This window comes from Bufo bufo, chromosome 4, assembly GCF_905171765.1.
Source record: "Bufo bufo chromosome 4, aBufBuf1.1, whole genome shotgun sequence".
Taxonomy (NCBI): domain Eukaryota; kingdom Metazoa; phylum Chordata; class Amphibia; order Anura; family Bufonidae; genus Bufo; species Bufo bufo.
Genome location: NC_053392.1, coordinates 148594342 through 148619210, shown reverse-complemented (window position 1 = coordinate 148619210; position 24869 = coordinate 148594342). Strand labels below are relative to the sequence as shown.

The 24869-nt window shown below is 47.4% G+C and overlaps 1 protein-coding gene across 1 annotated transcript in view; it reads left to right on the top strand.

Annotated features, from left to right (window-relative positions):
* Positions 1 to 24869, top strand: part of HPS3 (HPS3 biogenesis of lysosomal organelles complex 2 subunit 1) — an 80227-nt gene that overhangs the window by 41348 nt on the left and 14010 nt on the right. The window contains exon 10 of the mRNA XM_040428033.1: positions 17296 to 17474. Within this exon, the coding sequence (XP_040283967.1) occupies positions 17296 to 17474 (179 nt within the window). The remainder of the gene's footprint in view (positions 1 to 17295; positions 17475 to 24869) is intronic.

The window sequence follows — 24869 nt, the reverse complement described above, 5'->3', positions numbered from 1 at the left end:
CGATCATAGGTAAAGCGTTTGCACTGCCACTGGGGGCAGTGCTTGCCGTAGATTTTTCCCCCTCCATTGAGTGGGTAATTACACTTCCGTAGATTGCAGTTCTGACTATCGCGCTACCCCCTCCCTAGCCGGGGGATTGCGCTTCCGTTGGTTACTATTCCATCTCCCATTTGCCATCACATACTTCCTATGGCATTACCCTCTACAAACGATCCAGTAGCGGGGGGATCACTATGCATCTTTGCATGCTGTATTTCAGCTACGCCACGACTCTAGAGGCCTTGGTTTCCTTCACAGGTGGTCCGTGGCAACAGTCGGTACCGCTGGTGCCTGATATTCTCATCTAGTGGCATATGGATACTGCCACTGGATACTATGGATACTCCCATATTGTATCCCTCTTTTCTTCATGCACTTATTGGAGACACAAAAATGTCGGCCTTTGTGCTCTCAGGGGTGTCACCCAGCCTTAGGTGTCCTAGAGACTCTCCATCCCCATGAGCCTCCACCGTTCAGGTCAGTCACACTGCACAGAGTGCTGTGATCAAGATCCAGCAAGCAGAATATTCCACCGACTCCGGATGCTTCGTCCACCACTCATCCTTATCTAGGTGAGGGCGTTATGCTGGCAATCTGCAGTGGCTACTACAACGGCTTCTCCTTCGCAGGGTAGTCTTCACGCTAGGGCTAGATGCTCCTAATCGCTGTAGCGAGACAGCCCCCCTCAGGTAGGGGTTCTACCCTGGTACTAATTCGGCAGTTGCTCCTGTTCAGCGCCCTTGTCAGGTGGAGGGTTTAAGGTTAGCTCTACTAACTGGGCCAGCTTGATACCAGAACTTCTACTGGATGTCCTCAGGCCTTCCCCTCATGTCCACGCTGGCGGAGCATGCAGTAACCTCTACCGCACGAGGGGTGTTTGAGTCACCATTACATGCTAAGGTTCCTTCTGCACAGTTCTTTCGTCAGGCAACGGATTCCTCTAACACGAGAATCAGTGACCTCTACGGGTGGCGTACTCCTCGGCTGGAGTATGGCGTGAGCATTACTCTTGGGACTTCCCTTGTAGGGCCTCCCCTTCAGGCGGAGTATCGCATCACCACTAGACGCTGTAGAGCTCCAGTCTCACATGGGAATGGGCTTTAGTTCTGGCCTCTTTCTGGTTTACTACCAATAAGGGTCTGTGGCTCTGACAACTGTTGTCCTTCTGCCACATCTAATCCATATCCATATGTTTGAGAAAGGCTCTTGATGTGAGCCGAAACGCGTCAGAGTATTGTTTGTGACCAATAAAGACATCATCTTTTGTTGAAGACTACAGTGAGTGCCGGTCTTTCTTCATTATTATTATTAACTGTTGTCCTTCTGTCGTCGGCTCGGGTGTGGCGATGGTGTAGTTACCATGGCTGATCAGCACCTACCTTTTGAGTGCGTTCTACTGGGTAGATCAGTCCCTACGGCACTCGTCAACACTAGATTGCCGTTCTAAGCGGGACCTGGATTCTAGTACACATACCATAACGCCATTGGTGCTACCTCTCTTCAGATGTCAGTGATATCTACGTCACCTCAAGCCAATGGTGGCTGTTCTTTCACTGCTCATTCCGGGGGTGGACTGAGAGCCTTCCCAAGATGGGTGGAGCGTAGTCTAACTTCACCCGGCAAGAGTTTTTCTCTCATCTTTGTTCCACTCATCTGCCCTTCCAGGCAGCGTTGCCGCTTTGTTGAAATATAGTCACTGACGGGGCTTCCCATCACTAGCGGTGCTCACATTGGCTTTACTTTACCTTTCCCGTGTGGTATTGATACTTTGGCCTGCAGTGGGGCACGCCTGGCTCAGGCGTTTGTTTCTTAGTGATTCTCAGGCAGCTTCTCTCACTAGAAATCTCACCACCAGCCTCTATGGCTATAAGGGCGTTGGTCTACCAATATTCCGCTCCCTAGGGGGCGTTCTCTGGACCAGAGGTGAATCCTACGGGCTTGGCCTTTTAGTTCTACTTCCACAGCTGCGGCCAGGAGCCAGCTGTTTGGTGGCGTTATTTTTTTTATTTATTTTTTCCTCTGAGTTGATACGCCTTTCTTGTACGTATTTTTTTCTTTAAGTATGAACATAGGGCAGTGTTCCGTCCAGGATCCTCTTTTTTCGCAGAAGGTGGTCGCCTTTCCACACCTCACAGACATGGGTTTCTCTTCTTTCTCCCTCGTAGTACACGGACCGAGCTCTCCATCAGCCATGTGATTTGGCCTCTGAGCTTGCTTGTCCTTGTCTAGCACTTACAGCCCTACGGACTTCTACCAATTCTTATCCTGGGGTCCTTGTCAAGGCTGACGGCCTCCAAAGGCTGTTTTCCAGATAGATCCGTTCAACAGTTGCTCGGGCATTCGCCCTCGGGTAGGCAACGCCCAGCTGAGTCTTGGCCCACCCGACCAGCGGTCGGCGCTTCTCGGGTCCATCTCCTTCATGCAGTAGCTTCCAGTGTGGAAGGCAGTATCTTGGTCTTCCGGGCACACGTTCATCAAGTCTTACCGGATGCCTTCCTAGGCACCGGCGGATACTGTTCCAGGCAGCAAATTCTTGCAGGCGGCAGTGAGTTACGCATCCTCGAGGACGTTTTTTCTCCATGGGCATGTGCTTTGTTCCCTCCCCGTGGACTGCTTTAGGACGTCCCACGGTCCTGTGTCCCCCAATGATACCAGCGAGAAAACGAGATTTTTGTGAAACTCACCTGTAAAATCTCTTTCTCGCGGGGTTCATTGGGGGACACAGCTCCCACCCAGTAATTTCTGTTTGCTGTGATTGTTGGCGGTTGTGGAGCCAGTATGGCCCCAGTTCTGGTTTGATCTGACTGGCGTTGGTCAGTTGTTGGTTGTTTACCGTATGTTATTTTCTCCTACTCCTATGGCTTGGGCACAAACTGATATGCTCTCTCCAGGCTGGAGGGGGTATAGCCTGCAGGGGAGGAGTTATCACTTTTCAGCCTAGTGTCGCCTCCTAGTGGCAGCAGCAAGCTATACCCACGGTCCTGTGTCCCCCAATGAACCCCGCGAGAAAGAGATTTTACAGGTGAGTTTCACAAAAATCTCGTTTTTGATGTCACCCCACAAGTTTTCTATTGGATTAAGATCCGGGGATTGGGCTGACCACTCCATAACGTCATTCTTGTTGGTCTGGAACCAAGATGTTGCACGTTTACTGGTGTGTTTGGGGTCGTTGTCTTGTTGGAACACCCATTTCAAGGGTATTTCCTCTTCAGCATAAGGCAGCATGCCCTCTTCAAGTATTCTGATGTATTCAAACTGATCCATGATCCCTGGTATGCGATAAATAGGCCCAACACCGTAGTAATAGAAACATCCCCATATCATGATGCTTGCCCCACCATGCTTCACTGTCTTCACAGTATACTGTGGCTTGAATTCAGTGTTTGGGGGTCGTCTGACAAACTGTCTCCGGCCACTAGACCCAAAAAGAACAATCTTCAGTCCACAAAATGTCTCTTTAGGCCAGTCAACGTGCTCTTTGGCAAATTGTAACCTCTTCAGCACGTCTTTTTCAACAGTGGGACTTTGCAGGGGCTTCTTGCAGATAGCTTGGCTTTACATAGGCGTCTTCTAAATGTAACAGTACTCACAGGTAACTTTAGACCTTCTTTGATCTTCCTGGAGCTGATTGTTGGCTGAGTCCTTGCCATTTTGGTTATTCTTCTATCCATTTGAATGGTAGTTTTTCGCTTACTTCCATGTCTTTTAGCTTTTGGTTGCCATTTTAAAGCATTTGCGATCATTTTAGCTGAGCAGCCTATAATTTTCTGCACTTCTTTATATGTTTTCTCCTCTCCAATCAACTTTTCAATCAATGAATTAAATGTACACTGTTCTTCTGAACAATGTCTGGAACGACCCATTTTCCTCAGAATGTCAGAGAGAAATGCACTGTAACCAGCATGTACAACATTCGCTGCCTTCCTTCAATAAGGGCAATAATTGCCACCTGTTTTTCAAAAAATGAATGACCTCACTAATTGAACTCCACACTGCTATTATTTTGAACATGCCCCTTTTAATAAGTGATTGGATTACAGAGAATCAGCAGCATGCATGTCATGACTGTTGGGTCTGTTGGATTTCTATTACTCTACTACACCTGCTAGTAAATTATTTGCCATGTAGAAATATCATTTCTACCAAAAACAGTGATTGATCAGGTTAGTGATGTCTGACTGCTATTATTCTAAACAACTGTACATGCCAGAACCTACACCAGCTAATAGATGGTGTCATTTTAATTTTTTGGTAACAAACTGCAAAATGATGGGCCATATTTATTGAGGCCTGCATCTCTTTGTAAATTATTTGGTGCATATCAGAGGCAACACACATGGATGGTATATAGCCAGCAGGAACTCGATGCATCTCACTCCAGCACACATTGTTTGAGGAGCCAAAACAAAGAGGTGAGGTGGCCGCTGTCCTTTATATTTTCTCTCCCTTATGATCCACTCCTGGTTTTGGCTTCAAAAGCTGCATCAGGAGTTAGGAACGTGGAGTCTTATCCTCAGTGTGTATTTAGGAGGAATGTGGGTATAGAAATAGCTGGGTAAATAGCACATTCAACAGCCTCCTGCGAACATTAGAGAACAAGTCCAGAAACAAGATCCTTGGTGGTCAGAAGACTGAGGTGACTGCACTGGAGCAAAACTGTCTCTTGGTGTGTTCTCTGCAGAGTACGAAGCCCTGACTAGCCGGTGAAAATGGCTTATGGGGCAATGTAGTCTTGTTCTATAAAGTGTCAGTTTTATGAAATGCTGTGAATAAGCTGATGAAATAGTGCAAATAGTGCTAGTGACATTTCCAGTTACTGAAGTATAGTGTTGTCCGCACTTTGCCCTGTCTGGGGTAGACCTATAACCTATGGCACTGTTTATCCTGATCAATTTGCTTGATAAATGGCCTTTGTAAATGCTGTCAGTGGTTATCACATGTGAACAGTCTGCTATGTGGCATATAGCTGGGGGTTGTGTTTGATATAGATGTGAACAGGACAAACCGCTTTAGACCTCATGCACACAACTATAGTTTTGGTCCATGCTCTATTCACATCTTTTGCAGATCACACACAGACCCATTCATTTCTATGGGTCCACAAAAAATGCGGACAGCACACGGATGTCATCTTTCGCATCCTTGTGGCCGTTCCGCACGTTATAGAGCATGGCCTATTCTTGTCCGTATTGCATACAAGAATAGGCATTTCTACTGATGGGAGTCAGAAATCAGCAGAAGGCACATGACTGGTAGGCATATTTTGCAGATCCATGGTTTTGAGATTGCAAAATGGATACAGTTGTGTGCATGAGGCCTTAAGGAGAACCTGTCATCACAAAGTGAAGTGCAATCTGCCCGCAGCATGTTCTAGAGCAGGAGGAGCTGAGTGGATTTATATATATATATAAAGATAGATAGATAGATATAAAAAATGAGGCAGCACAAAGGGTTCAGTCAGTAGAAGGGTGCACGGCCCAAAGGATAAGCAGTCCTTGTATACAAAATATCAAAAAAAAGGCAGCACTCCAAGGATTAAATGAAAAAACAATCACCTTTTATTCACCCATGTGGGCAGCGCAACGTTTCGGCTCAGCACTAGAGCCTTTCTCAAGCAAAAGTGAGGACATAATGCAACATACTTTATAGTCCAGATAATTATACCAATTCAATAAACAATTAATACATAAACCTTCACAAATACTAAATACATCTTTCACAAAATCATGATATAAAAAGATCCAAATAGCTTGGGGATAGTGATAAGTGATATACAGCACTTGACATAATTATATTCATAATATGCAGTGTTAAATATACAAAATTCATAAACTATTAATGATTATCAATTAGATTTCATGTGTGTAAAGTGCATAGTGCAATTAGTAATTCATCATACTTGGATACATACTGCTGGGGAAGAAGGAGGAGGGGAGAGGCAATACACTAACTCATGAATCCAGGGTCATGGCGTCCGGCAAATTCCACATGTCGGGCTCAGCGTGTCTAGGGTCAAAGTGCGCATGTCCATTATGACGTACGTACCCACATCGGCAGCACAGAAGGAGACGTCACTGCTGACATGTGCATAACAAACCTGAGGCAGCATCCGCCATGTTTATAAAGGGAAAAGAACCTTGCAGCCCTATTTACTCTATTTAAAAGAGTGTCAAATACAGATAACAGACATATTTATTATTTATGCAATGAACGCCGTAAAAGAAAAAACGCGCGATCCGCCATTTTTTTGTCACCTTGCCCACCCCAAAAAAATAGGATCGGACTGGGCCGGACGTTCCATAAACTGCAGAATGCATGCTGCTTTTTTGGTGTTTTATTTTTTTTGCGTGGTATAGAGTATCGCAATACTTTTTTATGGTATTGAAATCTAATCAAAATTTTTGTATCTCAACAACTCTACTTAGCTTATGTACATATTGCTGACCATCAGATATGCAGTGCTTTTATATAATTTATTTTTATATAACTCGGACAACCCCTTTTAGTCCGCCCCTGTGGACAACAATCAGAGACTGACAGCTTTATCTGTATACATAATTAAGAAGCAGTCATATGTGCTTGGGTCAGCGGGCAATTATTGAGAAGGGACTGTTCCTTACCAGTAACTGCTGCATGTAGATGAAGCTCTTTCCTCCTCTAACTAACACATTATGGGGACGAACAGTGTCTACTGTCTACAGATTCATCGTTTCTGGGCACAGATCACTGTTTACACAGAACAATCTGCTGCTCAGAAATGATGATTGCGGTGTCCACTTAAACATCCGATGAACAAGTGTTTTTGTTCGTTCACTGGGTGATCTGCGGCACCTTTACACGGGTCTATTATCAGGAATGAAGATTCTTTCCCAATAATCATCCCGCAGTTTGCCTGTGTAAAGAATGGTATCAGTCAGTGATAACTCCTCCCCATGTACAGCTGAAGTAAAAAAACGAAATGTATAAAATACTTGTTTTAATGAATCTTATTCCCCAAACAGTCTGCTCTGTAACCTGCTGCCTGCACATTGGACTACATTTTGAGATGACATGTCCTATTTAACCCCTTCAGGGCTGGGCCATTTTTTTTTCTTTTTTTCATTTTTACTCCCAGCCTTCCCAGAGCCATAACTTTTAGGCCCCTTTCACACGAGCGAGTTCCACGCATTGGACTCGCAGCATGTGTCAGCGAGAGCTGCCAGCACTAAGTGAGTTGCATAGTATTATATTGATTTATGATGCTATGTAACCCTGTAACCCTTACAGGTCTGGAATGTACTGGATAACACTGACATAATACTAACATAATAACATAGTTTATAAGGCTATCCATCCAGTTCAGCCTATTATCCTGCAAGTTTATCCAGAGCAAGGCAAAAAAAAACTGTGAGGTAGAAGCCAATATTCCCCACTTTAGGGGAAATAAATTCTTTCCCGACTCCAATCAGGCAATCAGAATAAGGGTACTTTCACACTAGCGTTTTTCTCTTCCGGCATAGAGTTCTGTCCTAGGGGCTCTATACCGGAGAAGAACTGATCAGTTTTATCCAAACGCATTCTGAATGGAGAGCAATCCGTTCAGGATGCATCAGGATGTCTTCAGTTCAGTCTTTTTGACTGATCAGGAAGGAGATAATACCACAGCATGCTACAGTTTTATCTCCGGCCAAAAATCCGGAACACTTGCTGGAATGCATTTTTTTTACATACGAATGTATTAGTGCCGGAAAGCAGGAACCTACTTTCCGGAACTGCCTGCTGTATTCCTCTGCCGGAAGTGTGAAAGTACCCTAACTCCCTGGATCAACGACCCCTCTCTAGTAGCTATAGCCTGTAATATTATTACGCTCCAGAAACACATCCAGGCCCCTCTTGAATTCCTTTATTGTACTCACCATCACCACCTCCTCAGGCAGAGAGTTCCATAGTCTCACTGCTCTTACCGTAAAGAATCCTCTTCTATGTTTGTGTACAAACCTTCTTTCCTCCAGACGCAGAGGATGTCCCCTCGTCACAGTCCTGGGGATAAATAGATGATGGGATAGATCTCTGTACTGACCCCTGATATATTTATACATATTAATTAGATCTCCCCTCAGTCATCTTTTTTCTAAAATGAATAACCCTAATTTTGATAATCTTTCAGGGTACTGTAGTCAACCCATTGTGGTTATTACTTTAGTTGCCCTCCTCTGGACCCTCTCCAGCTCTGCTATGTCTGCCTTGTTCACCGGAGCCCAGAACTGTACACAGTACTCCATGTGTGGTCTGACTAGTGATTTGTAAAGTGGTAGGACTATGTTCTTATCACGGGCATCTATGCCCCTTTTGATGCAACCCATTATCTTATTGGCCTTGGCAGCAGCTGCCTGACACTGGTTTTTGCAGCTTAGTTTGCTGTTCACTTAAATTCCTAGCTCCTTTCCCATGTCAGTGTTACCGAGTGTTTAACCATTAAGTATGTACGGGTGACTTGCATTATTCCTTCCTATGTGCATAACCTTACATTTGTCAGTGTTAAACCTCATCTGCCACTTATCTGCCCAAGCCTCCAATCTATCCAGATCCCTCTGTAGTAGTATACTGTCCTCTTCAGTGTTAATTACTTTACACAGTTTAGTGTCATCTGCAAAAAATTATATTTTACTGTGCAAGCCTTCTACAAGATCATTAATAAATATATTAAAGAGAATAGGGCCCAATACTGACCCCTGAGGTACCCCACTAGTGACAGTGACCCAATCTGAGTGTGTACCATTAATAACCACCCTCTGTTTTCTATCACTGAGCCAGTTACTTACCCACATACAGACGTTTTCCCCCAGTCCAAGCATTCTCATTTTATATACAGTGTCAAATGCTTTGGAGAAGTCCAGATATACGACATCCATTGATTCGTCGCTGTCAAGTCTAAAACTTACCTCATCATAGAAACTGATTAAATAGTTTGACATGACCGATCCCTCACGAAGCCATGCTGATATGGCGTTTTTTGCTTATTTTCATTGAGGTATTCCAAGATAGCATCTCTTAGACAACCTTCAGTTTACCCACCACAGATGTTGAACTTACCGGCCTATAGTTTCCTGGCTCTGTTTTTGGACCCTTTTTGATTATTGGCACCACATGCGCCAATCCTGTGGAACACTCCCTGTCATTTTAGAGTCCTTAACCCCTTTGGGACACAGCCTTATTTCACCTTAAGGACTTGGCCATTTTTTGCAAATCTGACCAGTGTCACTTCAAGTGCTGATAACTTTAAAACGCTTTGACTTATCCAGGCCATTCTGAGATTGTTTTTTCATCACACATTGTACTTCATGACACTGGTAAAATGAAGTAAAAAAAAAAAAAAATTTACCCCAATTTTTTAAAAAATTGCAAATTTCCAAGTTTCAATTTCTCTACTTCTATAATACATAGTAATACCTCCAAAAATAGTTATTACTTTACATTCCCTATATGTCTTCTTCATGTTTGGATAAATTTGGGAATGATATTTTATTTTTTGGGGATGTTACAAGGCTTAGAAGTTTAGAAGCAAAATTTAAATTTTTTCCGAAATTTTCAAAAACCCAATTTTTAGGGACCAGTTCAGGTCTGAAGTCACTTTGCGAGGCTTACATAATAGAAACCACCCAAAAATGACCCCATTCTAGAAACTACACCCCTCAATGTATTAAAAACAGATTTTACAAACTTTGTTAACCCTTTAGGTGTTCCACAAGAATTAATGGAAAATAGAGATACAATTTCAAAATTTCACTTTTTTGGCAGATTTTCCATTTTATTAATTTTTTTTCCAGTTACAAAGCAAGGGTAAACAGCCAAACCAAACTCAATATTTATGGCTCTGATTCTGTAGTTTACAGAAACACCCCATATGTGGTCGTAAACCGCTGTACAGGCACACGGCAGGGCGCAGAAGGAAAGGAATGCCATACGGTTTTTGGAAGGTAGGTTTTGCTGGACAGTTTTTTTTTGAAACCATGTCCCATTTGAAGCCCCCCTGATACACCCCTAGAGTAGAAACTCCATAAAAGTGACCCCATCCAAGAAACTACACCCCTCAAGGATTTTACAAACTTTGTTAACTCTAGGTGTTCCACAAAAAATTCATGGAAAATAGATTTTCCATTTTAATATTTTTTTTACTTTTACAAAGCAAGGGTTAACAACCAAACAAAACTAGGGCTGCAGCTAACGATTATTTGAATAATCGATTAGTTGTCGATAATTTCATCGATTAATCGGGAAAAAACACCAAAATGACAAAAAAAAGGGGTTTATATGATTTTACTTGAAAAATTATGTTCAAAGGCCATATTAAAACAAATTGTGAATGGCACTGTTATGGAGGGGTTCTGTGGATGGCACTGTTATGGAGGGGTTCTGTGGATGGCACTGTTATGGAGGGTATCTGTGGATGGCACTGTTATGGAGGGTATCTGTGGATGGCACTGTTATGGAGGGGATCTGTGGATGGCACTTATGGAGGGGATCTGTGGATGGCACTTATGGAAGGGATCTGTGGATGGCACTGTTATGGAGGGGATCGGTGGATGGCACTTATGGAGGGGATCTGTGGATGGCACTTATGGAGAGGATCTGTGGATGGCACTGTTATGGAGGGGATCTGTGGATGGCACTGTTATGGAGGGGATCTGTGGATGGCACTTATGGAGGGGATCTGTGGATGGCACTTATGGAGAGGATCTGTGGATGGCACTTATGGAGAGGATCTGTGGATGGCACTTATGGAGGGGATCTGTGGATGGCACTTATGGAAGGGATCTGTGGATGGCACTGTTATGGAGGGGATCGGTGGATGGCACTTATGGAGGGGATCTGTGGATGGCACTTATGGAGAGGATCTGTGGATGGCACTGTTATGGAGGGGATCTGTGGATGGCACTTATGGAGGGGATCTGTGGATGGCACTTATGGAGGGGATCTGTGGATGGCACTTATGGAGGGGATCTGTGGATGGCACTTATGGAGGGGATCTGTGGATGGCACTTATGGAGGGGATCTGTGGATGGCACTTATGGAGGGGATCTGTGGATGGCACTTATGGAGGGGATCTGTGGATGGCACTTATGGAGGGGATCTGTGGATGGCACTTATGGAGGGGATCTGTGGATGGCACTTATGGAGGGGATCTGTGGATGGCACTTATGGAGGGGTTCTGTGGATGGCACTGTTATGGAGGGGTTCTGTGGATGGCACTATTATGGGGGGGATCTGTGGATGGCACTATTATGGGGGGGATCTGTGGATAGCACTGTTGTGGGGTTAGGGATCTGTGGATGGCACTGTTGTGGGGTTAGGGATCTGTGGATGGCACTGTTGTGGGGGGAGGGATCTGTGGATGGCACTGTTATGGGGAGGGGGACCTGTGGATGACTATGCTATGGGGGGATCTATGGATGACACTATATAGCATCTTCAGATCTCCCCCATAGCAGTGTCCTCCACAGATCCCCCTCCCATAACAGTGCCATACACAGATCCCCTCCATAACAGTGCCATACACAGATCCCCCTCCCCATAACAGCCCTGGCCCCGCCGCTCACAGCAGTATTCCTTAACCGGCAGTAACTTTTACTTTAAATCACCGCATCTTCTTTTACCTTACAATGAAGCTCCAGTAACAGGCAGAGCGGGCGGCGGTGTAACGTTACTTACTCACGTGACGCGCCTGCTCCATCTACTTTATGAATGAAGCAGGCGGAGCGTGCGAGTCACGTGAGTAAGTGACGTTACGCCGCCGCCCGCTCTGCCTGTTACTGGAGCTTCATTGTAAGGTAATAAAGATGCGGTGATCTAAAGTTCAAGGACCCGCAGGCATAGCGTCTGACCGCCCGCCCGCTCGCTCCCGCCCGCATAGCAACGAATCGGCCGATTATTCAATAACGGGATTCGTTGACAACGAATCCAGTTATCGAATATTATCGATAACGTTGATTAATCGCTGCAGCACTAAACAAAACTCAATATTCATGGCCCTGATTCTGTAGTTTACAGAAACACCCCATATGTGGTCGTAAACTACTATACGGGCACACGGCAGGGCGCAGAAGGAAAGGAATGCCATACGGTTTTTGGAAGGCAGATTTAGCTGGACTGTTTTTTTTTACACCATGTCCCATTTGAAGCCCCCCTGATGCAACCCTAGAGTAGAAACTCCATAAAAGTGACCCCATCTAAGAAACTATACCCCTCAAGGTATTCAAAACAAATTTTACAAACGTCGTTAACCCTTTAGGTGTTCCACAAGAGTTATTGGCAAATGGAGATGAAATTTCAGAATTTTCTATTTTTTGGCAAATTTTCCATTTTAATCCATTTTTCCCAGTAACAAAGCAAGGGTTAACAGCCAAACAAAACTCAATATTTATTGTCCGGATTCTGTAGTTTACAGAAACACCTCATATGTGGTCGTAAACTGCTGTACGGGCACACGGTAGGGCGCAGAAGGAAAATGCCATACAGTTTTTGGAAGGCAGATTCTGCTGCACTGTTTTTTTTGACACCATGTCCCATTTGAAGCCCCCCTGATGCACCCCTAGAGTAGAAACTCCAAAAAAGTGACCTCATTTTAGAAACTACGGGATAGGGTGGCAGTATTGTTGGTATTAGTTTAGGGTACATATGATTTTTGGTTGCTCTATATTACACTTTTTGTGAGGCAAGGTAACAAGAAATAGCTGTTTTGGCACCGTTTTTATTTTTTGTTATTTACAACATTCATCTGACAGGTTAGATCATGTGATATTTTTATAGACCAGGTTGTCACGGATGCGGCGATACCTAATGTGTATACTTTTTTTTTTATTTATGTAAGTTTTACACAATGATTTCTTTTTTGAAACAAAAAAAATCATGTTTTAGTGTTTCCATAGTCTGAGAGCCATAATTTTTTCAGTTTTTGGGCAATTACCTTGGGTAGGGTATGATTTTTGCGGGATGAGATGACTGTTTTATTGGCACTATTTTGGGGTGAGTGTGACTTTTTGATCGCTTGCTATTAATCTTTTTGTGATGTAAGGTGACAAAAAATTGCTTTTTTTACACCGTTTTTATTTTTTTACGGTATTCACCTGAGGGGTTAGGTCATGTGATATTTTTATAGAGCAAGTTATTACAGACGCTGCGATACCTAATATGTATACTTTTTTTTATTTATGTAAGTTTTACACAATAATATCATTTTTGAAACAAAAAAAAAATCATGTTTTAGTGTCTCCACATTCTGAGAGCCATAGTTTTTTCAGTTTTTGGGCGATTATCTTAGTAGGGTCTCATTTTTTGTGGGATGAGATGACGGTTTGATTGGCACTATTTTGGGGTGCATATGGCTTTTTGATCGCTTGCTATTACACTTTTTGTGATGTAAGGTGACAAAAAATGGTTTATTTAGCACAGTTTTTATTTGCTACGGTGTTCATCTGAGAGGTTAGGTCATGAGATATTTTTATAGAGCCGGTCGATACGGACGCGGCGATACCTAATATGTATACTTTTTTTATTTATGTAAGTTTTACACAATAACAGCTTTTTTACTCGTCACCGGAAGGCAGTGCGCTGCCTTCCTTAAGCATCGCGCTGCCTTCCATGCCATCGGGTCCCCCCTACAGCCGCAGGGGGACCCGATGGCACCGCCCGCCGCAACCGCAGGTAAAAGCCGCAAACCGCAGGTCTGAATTGACCTGCGGTTTGCGGCGATCGTCGACACGAGGGGGTCACGCGCATTTATCCAAGGTGCCTGCTCAATGATTTGAGCAGGCACCTTTTTCCAATCACCGCCCGCCGGGCGTTGGTGATCGGAAATACACATGACGTACCGGTACGTCATGTGTCCTTAAGTACCAGGACAACATGCCGTACCGGTACGTCATGTGTCCTGAAGAGGTTAAATATCAGAAATAAGGGTCTTGCTATGACATTACTTAATTCTCTTAGGATACAAGGGTGTATGCCATCTGGGCCCGGCGATTTGTTTCTCCCTGAAGAAACACTCTTTTGAATGACAATTGGAAGGTTATTACTTTATGGTCACTATTTCCCAGGTGTCCCCCAACCTGCACATCTGTTGTTCTGTCAGGTCTATTGGTTAATACTAAGTCCAGTATGGCCGTCCCTCTAGTCGGGTCCTGAACCAGTTGGGAAAGGTAATTGTCTTTGGTTATTGCCAATAACCTGTTTCCTTTATGAGATGTACAGCTTTCAGTTTCCCAGTCTATATCTGGGTAGTTGAAGTCCCCCATAATGACGACCTCATTATGATTGGCTGCCTCATCTATTTAGTTTAGAATTAGATTTTCTGTGGATTCTGGTATATTAGATGGCTAATAATAAACTTCTATTAGTATTTTATTATTGTTTTTGCCTCCATGTATTTCTACCCACAGTGACTCCTCATGTTCATGTCCCTCACTTATATCTTCCCGGAGTGTGGGCTTTAGACAGGACTTTACATAAAAGCGGACCCCTCCCCCTCTCCGATTTTGGTGATCCTTTCTAAACAGACTGTAACCTTGTACGTTAACTCCCCAGTCATAGCTATCGTCCAGCCATGTCTCAGTTATTCCCACTATGTCATAGTCCTCCTCACACATCACTAATTCCAGTTCCCCAGTTTTATTAGTCAGGCTTCTGGCATTAGTATACATACAATTAAGAGGTTTATGTATATTTTTTACCCTACACCTTTCCTTCTGAACTGTTCTAGTCCCTCCTTCCATTCCTCCCCCAGTCCCATTAACTTGCCCCCGGTCTCTATCTGCACTATCTTCCCCTCCTATAACGTAATTACCCTCCCCAGTCCCTAGTTTAAACACTCCTCCAACCTTCTAGCTATCTTCTCCCCCAACACAGCTGCCCCTTCCCCATTGAGGTGCAGCCCATCCCTACGATATAGCCTGTAGCCGACAGAGAAGTCAGCCCAGTTCTCAGGGAACCCAAAACCCTCCTTCCTACACCAGTTTTTGAGCCACTTGTTAACCTCCCTAATCTCCCGCTGTCTTTTTTGTGTGACTTGCGGTCCTTTTGAGGTCCTTGCCCTAAGCTTGTGACCTAAATCTCTAAAATCATTTTTAAGGACGCTCCACCTACCTCTAACTTTGTCATTGGTTCCGATATGGACCATGACCACTGGATCTTCTCCAGCCCCTGCCAGTAATCTGTCAACCCGATACGCGATGTGTCAAACTTTAGCGCCAGTAAGACAACACATCGCTCGACGATCCCGGTCTTTGTGACAGATCACCCTATCTATACTCCTATTAATTGAGTCTCCCACTACCAGCACCTGTCTGGCCTGCCCTGCTCTCCTGGTTCCCTGCTTACCGGAGCTGACATTAACCTGACTGGCAGAGGAAGTGTCCGGCTGCAGCAGTGCTCTCCATGAACTGACATCCCCCTCATCTACCAACCGTGCAAACTTGTTGGGGTGTGTCAGATCAGGGCTAGCCTCCCTGGCACTCTTCCCTCTACCCCGCTTTCTAACTGTTACCCAGCTAGCTACCTCACTTTCCTGAGCCTCCTCGCTACCACCCTCCCCCACATCTACCCGTTCCAAATTAAAAACCGCTTCTCAGTGTTGAAACTCGCCCTTTTAGATACACAATGTGCGATTCCAAACTGGTAATTTGCTCACATTTTGAAGAAACATATGCACCCTCAAACGGCTGTTCTAGGACTGCATACATTAGACAAGATGTGCACTGGACTGCGCTGTCAATAATGGAACACATACTAAATGGGGATTACGCAAGAAAAGAGAAATAATACAATACAGTGCAGTGATAAGAATCTAACTTACTCTAGTCCCCTCCTAAAGTCCCTGAATCTGAAGTCACGTAATCCAAAGTCACACACTTGAAATCATACTGTCAGTGTTATACAATACATTCCAGAACTGTAAAGGTTATAGCATTGATATGCCGACTGGTCAGTGCTGGGCGGTCAGGACGGGTGCTCTCGCCGACACATGCTGCGAGTCCAATGCGTGGAACTCACTTGTGTGAAAGTGGCCTTATATTTTTCCATTTACATAGCTGTATGTGGACTTGTTTTTTGCAAGCCAAGTTGTACTTTCTAATGGCACGATTTACAGTTGCATACAATGTATTGGGAAGTGGGGAAAAAATTTCAAATGGGGTGGAATTATAAAAAAGAATTACAAAAGCCACAGTTTTATGGCTTTTGTTTTTACAGCGTTTCCTATGTTACTTTCATTCTCCGGGTCAGTACAATTACAGCAACACCACATACAGTATGTTAGTTTTTCTTGTGTTTTAATACATAAAAATAAAAACTTTGGAGAAAGTAATTTTTTCTTTGCATCACCATAACTTTTATTTTATGTGTACAGAGCTGTGTGGGGGCTAATGTTTTGCGGGCGGTCTTCACTTTCTTTAATCTGGGGTGTTTATATCCTTTGATGTTTTTTTCCGTTGCCGTATGTGATAAATATTTAATATTTTAGTAGTAGGCATTTTCGCACACAGCAATGCCTATAATGTTGATTTTTTTAATTGTTTATGTATTTTTATTTTACTTTTGGGAAATGTTTCTATTTTTTTATTTAATAATTTTTTTTTTAAATAGCTCTCCAATGCATTAGCAGACTTGGTCTCCATAGGAACCTATGTGTGGCAGCCTCGGATCATTCAGGAGGACCGAGGCTGCTTCACACACCATCCGGCTCCACCGATCCTAGCTAGAGTGAGCGTGATCCTTGCGCAGCCGAAAGCGCGTGCTCCCGTTTTTTTTTTGTTTTTTTTTAGCTCACAGATACCATGGTCACGTTTGACTATGGCATCTAAGGGGGTTAAATGTGTACGATTGACGTTATCGTCGATTACATACATTAGCCCCGGATGTCTTCTATTTAAAACAGCACCCGGCGCATCTTTAAATACTCAACCGCCGATGTATGTTTCTATTAGGCAGTTGGGAAGGGGTTAAAGAGGTTATCCCATGAACAGCATTGATCTCCTACCACAGGAATCTAACCGGAGTCTCAGAGTCCCCTGTAGGAATGGAGTAGTAGTGCACATGTCAGTCCGCCACTCAATGGAAGTAATGGAAATGGTTTTCAGTCCTTCATCTTTGTTTGGTTAAAAGTCCTTATTGATGATAAAAACTAGCAAAGAAGGAATACTCTGAGAAAATATATATTTTCAGGGCAGGATTTTGATGGTATTCTGAATTGTCATGTTCATCCTTTCTATCTTCTGTCTGCACCAGGTAGAGTACAGCAAGAGATATGAGACTGTGAAGACCTATGGCAGTATTCACCTCCTCAGTGAGGCTCACCTGTTGCTGAGAGCGGCATTAATTAACCCAGACTTGGTGTCTGAAGAGAAGGAGGAACTAATGGCGTCATTCAGGGAGAGCTGTGCTGATTTGGGTGACTGCTTCAGCAGGTGAGCATTGGCAACATTTATAGTTAAAGGGAAACCAAAGATAAGGGCCCTTTTAGGATGTGGCTATTATCAAGAGTGAATGCACCAATAATTGTCCCATTTAAATGTGCCACCAGTCACCCTACAAACGAGCAAACACTCATATGCTGAATGACCGCATCATTCATGCAGCACCAAAAATCCTCCGTTTTTGGCAGCACATCACACTGTGTAAAGGGGAATGTGCTGCCGATAAACAGTCACAACTGTTTTGAATAGGTAGAAGGGAGCAAGCCACTGCCAGACCATCTCTGCTCCTCAGAGCAAAATGCAACATGCTCGACACCTCTTCCCCTCGATATCTGCTTGCGGAGAAGAGTCGGGACAACCCCCATAAACATGAGATGGGTCAGCTAGTTTTGTTGAAATTGGCAGTTTTGGCTGACATTCATCTGGCCATCATCTCCGGCCTCATGGCTTCCATTTCATAACTGACGCCATGAGGGCTCATGCACACAGCCGTAAGTGTTTTGCGGTCCACAGATCTGATACCAGCTGAGTACATGCCACCATTTTTTTTTACTGCTGCAGAAATGTCCTATCCTTGTCCGCAAAACGGACAAGAATAGGTCATCTTCTATTTTTGTTGTTGTGGGCCTGCGGAATGGATTTGTGGATATGGACAGCACATCTTTTGTGGTTTCATTGAGATGAATGGATCCGCAAAAAACGCAGATCAGATGCGGACTGAAACTACGCATGTGTGCGTGAGCCCTGAGAGTGTAATTGATTTATCATACAACGAATCCACAAGAAAAAGGTTAGCGCTTTCATACTGTGGTATTCCTTATGTAAAAGTGGTGGCACTCCGGACTACCCACAGCAGTGACATGCAACTGCACTTTCTCGCCCATATTCCTTGGGGACACAGGAAACCATGGGTATAGCTCTGCTCCCTAGGAGGCGTGACACTAAGTGAAAGCTGTAAGCCCCTCCTCCATCAGCTATACCCTTCAGCCTGGAGAAGAGACTGCCAGTTTTTGCTTAGTGTCCAAGGAGGGTTGTTTTCCTATAATTTTTATTTTTGCGTTTTTTGTTGTTTTAATTCGATTTTTTTCTACTTACAGGGACAACAGAGGCGCATTAGACCCCTCTGTTTCTCCCGGGGTTGAGTTGCGCCAGTGCCGGTAATTCCGCACTGCCGCCTTCCCCACAGAAGACAAGGTGGACCAGGGCAGCCTCGCTCCCCTGCGTCCCGCCAGCTCAAGGGTCGCCCGCACGCCAAGTCCCTCCCCCGGCTTCCTGCCACTGCGGTGCCAGCAGCTGAAGGGGCGACCCTGCTGGATGGATTGAGGGGGAAGGCAGCGTATGGTGAGAGTGGCTGCTCCAGCCTCCCCTTCCTTCCTCCCACCGCTGCTACATCCCCCCCGCCCCCCTCCCCCCCCCCCTCCCATGGGCATATCGGATCGGCAACCTTACCGGGTATCATTTGGGGGGGACTTTATCTGGACAAATCCTTTATTTAGCGGCAGGGCACGGACTCTGCCTTCAGGGGACGGCTGTAGGCAGGAACATCCAGGCGCGGCGGGGGCCGCTTACTTGGCGCGAACGGCGCCATTTCATCTTGGCTGGCACTTCATCCAACTCGGGCGTTAAAATCATTTTGCCGCGCGCGCGCGCGGCTCTGCTTCTCCTTCAGCGCGGCAGGGGGGGGCGGAGCTTCCTACATGCGCTCCGCTACTTCCGGTTTCGTCGGGCTCCACATCTCATAGTGCTGCGTGGAATCCTCTCTGCCGTCCGATCCTGAAGCTATTCATCTCCGTGCCTGCTGCCTCTCCTCCACAGCCTCCTTCAGTCTGCTCCCCTTTCCGCTGCCGCTTGCATCATCCGGGTCTGGTAGGACTGTTAACCCCCTCAGTGCCACCAGTACTGTTGCTTGGGTGTAATCCCCGTTCCGCTTTTGCCCTGGGGTCTCCCACTTTAAGTGCAACATTTTTTCCACCATGTCAGACCCTTCTGCAGCCGCCAAGCCTTGGTACCATGCCTGTACTGCTTGTAGGGAACCCTTTCCCCGGGGGCAGTCTGATCCGCACTGTCCTGCATGCTGAGCTCCACCGCAGCCCGCTGTGTCGCTCCCTGCTTCCTCTGACCCGCCTGACTGGGCTAGATCCCTGTCCCAGGCCGTGGAAAGCCTCACTCATGTCGTGGGCCGCCTAATAGACAGGCCGCCTACCCCGCAGGACGCCACTCTTACTGTCGCGCCCTCCGGGTCCACCGCTTCTGCCGCTGCAGCGGGTTCACCCTTTCTTAGTGACCCCTCCCGAGCTAGGCACTCTCAGAAGCGTCTTAGAGTAGAGCGAGCCTCCTCCTTGGATGCCTCCCTCTCCCTGCCACGCGTGCGCACTCAGACGGGCCTCTCCTCTCCAAAGGATTCGCTCTCTGAAGGTGAATTGGCGGTTTCAGATTTGGAAATGGACTCGGCCCTGCCGTCCAAGCTAGCCTCAGCGATGGGTCAACTCATCTCTGATATTCGTGACACCTTTAAGGTGCAAGATGACCCCCCTAGCTCTGACGCAGCTAGCGTCTCCTTTATCAGACCCAGGCAGGCCTCAAAAGTCTTTCCAATCCACTCTGATTTCTCCTCCGTGGTGTCTAAGGCTTGGGCTCGCCCGGACGCCCGTTTTGTCAATCCCAAGAAGCTGGACATTTGCTATCCTTTTCCAGCCGATGTCGTGGCCACCTGGTCGTCCCCACCCAAGGTGGACCCCCCTGTGGCCCGTCTGTCAAAAAACACGGCCATCCCTGTTCCCGACGGGTCCTCTCTTCAGTCAGCGGAGGACCGTCGCATGGAGACCCTTTCCAAGGGCATTTTTGCTGCCTCCGGGTCTGCTCTCAGACCGGTTTTTGCCTCTGCTTGGGCAGGTAAAGCAATCTCTGCTTGGGGTGCGCAGCTGGAACAGGAGTTGGACTCGGACGTCCCCATCCAGGACCTACGTTCCTTGGCCCAGCTTATTATTCGGGCCGGGAATTTTGTTTGTGAGGCCTCTCTTGATGCGGGAGCCCTTATTGCACGCTCCTCCGCCCTGGCAGTTTCCGTCAGGAGGGAGCTCTGGCTGAAGGTTTGGAAAGCGGACGCTGCATCCAAACGTTCCTTGGCGGGGCTACCGTTTGCGGGTTCCCGCCTTTTCGGGGTCCGCCTAGACGAGCTTATTTCGGAGGCCACGGGTGGTAAAAGCACCCATCTTCCTCAACCCCAAGCCAGGGGCGCCCCCCGCGGACGCCCTGGTGCGTCTCGTTTTCGGTCCTCCCGCAGACTTCAGGGGCTCCCCCCGCAGCTGCCGCTTCGGCCCCTCCCCAGGATAAGCGGTAGGTAAGCCGTTTTTCGGGCGCAGCCCTCCTGGCGCAGGCCGCAGGCTGCCCGCACACCTGCAGCAAAGCAGTCCTCTGCCTGAAGGCGCGCCGCCACCCACCCGGGGTGGGGGGCCGGCTCCTCCTTTTCAGGGACATCTGGATGGCTCACGTCTCCGACGCCTGGGCTCTCGAAATTGTGTCCTCCGGATACAAAATCGAATTTGCGTCCTTCCCTCCAGATCGGTTTCTTTCGCTCCCGCCCCCCGCGGGACCCGAAAAGCGCGGCTGCGTTCTCCGCGGCTGTTCAAGCTTACTGGACAGGGGGGTGATTACCCCCGTTCCTCTAGAGGAAAGGTTCCAAGGGTTCTATTCGAACCTCTTTGTAGTTCCCAAGAAGGGAGGTTCGGTGCGGCCCATTTTGGACCTCAAAAAGCTCAACCGTTTTCTCCTCCTTCGACGGTTTCGGATGGAGTCCCTCCGTTCCGCGGTGGCCTCCCTGGAGCAGGGAGATTTCATGTCTTCCATCGATATACAGGATGCCTACCTCCATGTTCCGGTAGCCCGGTGTCACCATCGCTTCCTCCGATTCGCCGTGGGGGACCTCCCACTTCCAGTTTGTCGCCCTTCCCTTTGGCTGGCAACAGCCCCCCGGGTGTTCACCAAGGTCCTGGCCCCCGGTTTTGGCCTTACTCCGTTCCAGGGGTGTTTTTCTGCTACCGTACTTGGACGATATCCTCATCAAGGCTCCGTCCCTTTCTCAAGCGGTTGCCAGCGTGGATCTCACTCTAGAGACTCTGGCGAGATTCGGTTGGGTCATCAACTTCCCCAAGTCCTCCCTTCCTCCCTTCAGACAACTGGTCTTCCTGGGAATGCTTTTAGACATGGGAGCGGCGGAGGTACGTCTTCCCTCGGAAAAACGACTGATCCTCCGTCGGGCGATTCGGGGTCTCCTTCTCCACCGTCGACCGTCCTTCCGCTTCTGCATGCGGGTCTTGGGGCAGATGGTTGCCTGCTTCGAGGCGATCCCATTTGCGCAGTTTCACTCCCGCCCTCTCCAACGGGCGATCCTCTCCTCCTGGGACAAATCGCCGGAGTCTCTGGATCATCCCTTCCATCTTTCGCCTCCGGTGCGGTCATCTCTCCGCTGGTGGTTGCAGTCCCCTCTTCTGGGCAGGTCCTTCTGCCGCTCAACTGGTTGGTGGTTACAACCGATGCCAGTCTCTTGGGCTGGGGAGGCGTGTTTCCTCCCCGATCCGTCCAGGGCATTTGGTCTCCATCGGAGTCCAAACTCTCGATCAATGTCCTCGAGCTGAGAGCGGCCCTTCTGTCTCTGCGACACTGGACTCATCTGCTGAAGGGTCATCCAGTTCGTGTGCAATCGGACAACGCCACGGCCGTGGCGTACATAAACCACCAGGGGGGCACTCGCAGCGCTGCAGCAATGCGGGAGGTCACCAGCATTCTCCGTTGGGCGGAAGCCCACGTCCCGGCCCTATCTGCAATTTTTATTCCAGGGGTGGACAATTGGGCGGCGGACTTCCTCAGTCGCACCACCGTCGACCCCGGCGAGTGGTCTCTTCACCCGGAGGTGTTCGAGGCCATTTGCCTGCGTTGGGGCATACCGGACGTGGACCTCATGGCCTCCAAATTTAATCACAAGGTCCCCGCCTATCTGTCCAGGGCCAGGGATCCGGGAGCCTGCGGAGCCGACGCCCTCGTTCTTCCTTGGCGAGGCTTCGCGCGTCCATACATATTCCCTCCCATCCCACTCCTGCCCAAGGTCCTTCGGAAGATCGCGGCGGAAGGCGTCTCGGTGATTCTGGTCGCTCCGGACTAGCCCCGCCGGTCTTGGTATGCCGACCTCATGCTGCTCCTGGCAGACGCGCCCTGGCCGCTGCCCGCCAGGGAAGATCTTCTCTCTCAGGGACCAATCTTCCACCCGCGTTTAAGGTCCCTACGTTTGACGGCGTGGGGTTGAGACCACCGTCCTGACACGTAGGGGTTTTTCTGCGGACGTCGTCCGCACCATGATCCGCGCCCGTAAGCCGTCCTCTTCTAGGATCTATTATAGGACCTGGAGGACCTATTTGGGGTTCTGTGCCGATCTGGGGATTCCTCCGCTCCGCTTTTCTCTCCCCACCGTTTTGTCCTTCCTGCAGAGCGGACTTGCCCAAGGTCTGGGCCTTAGTTCTTTGAAGGGTCAGGTGTCTGCGCTGTCCATTTTGTTTCAGCGCCCACTTGCCCCCCTTGGTCCTGTCAAGACCTTCCTTCAGGGCGTGGCTCACGCGGTTCCCCCGTACCGCCCTCCGGTACCGCCCTGGGACCTGAATCTGGTTCTCTCAGCGCTCCAGGCTTCTCCTTTCGAGCCTCTGCGGACGGTTTCCTTGCGACTTCTGTCCTGCAAGGTTATTTTCCTTGTAGCCGTCACCTCTCTTCGGAGGGTGTCCGAATTGGCTGCACTCTCCTATCTGGAACCTTTCCTAGTGTTCCACCAGGACAAGGTGGTTCTTCGTCCGGTCCCTTCCTTCCTTCCTAAGGTGGTCTCCGCCTTTCATCTGAACGAGGACATCGTTCTCCCCTCTTTGTGTCCTTCCCCTTCCCACCCGCGGGAGAGGAAGCTTCATCGCCTGGACGTTGTCAGGGCGCTCAAGGTTTACCTGGAGGTAACCAGCTCTTTCAGGCGTACTGACTCGCTCTTTGTGGTTCCGGAGGGGTCGCGCAGAGGGATGGCGGCATCCAAAGTTGCTATCGCCCGTTTTGTCAAGATGGCTGTTACTGAGGCTTATCTCGCCAAGGGCAAGGTTCCGCCCCTCGGTGTTACCGCTCACTCCACTAGAGCGGTCGGGGCTTCCTGGGCTCAGAGGAATTGGGCTTCTACGGAGCAGATTTGCAAGGCAGCCACTTGGTCCTCCTTGCACACCTTCACCAAGTTCTACAGGGTGCATACTCATGCGTCGGCTGACGCTGCTTTAGGCCGTCTGGTGTTGCAGGCGGCAGTTGATTGATGCCTCCGGTGTTGGTCTAGTTTGTTCTGGTCCCTCCCTTCTGGGACTGCTCTGGAACGTCCCATGGTTTCCTGTGTCCCCCAAGGAATATGGGCGAGAAAAGGAGACTTTTGTATTACTTACCAGTAAAGTCTCTTTCTCGCTCTTCCTTGGGGGACACAGCACCCGCCCTTCATTTAGGTTACAGTTGTGGTTCCGGCTTGGTTGCCCCCGTTGGGGCTCGACAGTTCTTTTTTCCGGTTGGTGGTTATCTTTCACTACTTGGACACGCAACTGGCAGTCTCTTCTCCAGGCTGAAGGGTATAGCTGATGGAGGAGGGGCTTACAGCTTTCACTTAGTGTCACGCCTCGTAGGGAGCAGAGCTATACCCATGGTTTCCTGTGTCCCCCAAGGAAGAGCGAGAAAGAGACTTTACTGGTAAGTAATACAAAAGTCTCCTTTTTCCAGACTATAAAAATATTATAAAGAAAGTTTGTGCAAAAGTAACCTATTTTCTACAACATAGGAAACCAATTTAGGGTACTTTCACACTAGCGTTTTTACTGGATCCAGCAGGGTTCAGCAAAAACGCTTCTGTTAATACAACCATCTGCATCCATTATGAACAGATCCGGTCGTACTATCTTTAACATACCCAAGACTGATCCGTCATGAACTTCATTGAAAGTCAATGGGGGACGGATCTGTTTTCTATTGAGTCAGATCCATCTTGCTCCGCATCCCAGGACGGAAAGCAAACCGCAGCATGCGGTATGAGAACAGAACGGAATGCATTGACAATGAGTGGGGACAAAACGGAAGCGTTTTTTCCGGTATTGAGACCCTATGATGGATCTCAAAACCGCAAGATATTAACGCTAGTGTGAAAGTAGCCTTAAGGAGGGCCCGTCACCTCTGCTGACCTGTCTGCTTTAGTAATTGCTTGCATAGTACTACATGTAATTCTGGACCATCTCTTGTTATGACCATATGTTGTGCCATTCTTACTATTATTTCCACTAGAAGCTTATGAACAAATTGCCAACCGTAGGAACAATAAGAGGATAGAGATATAAGAAG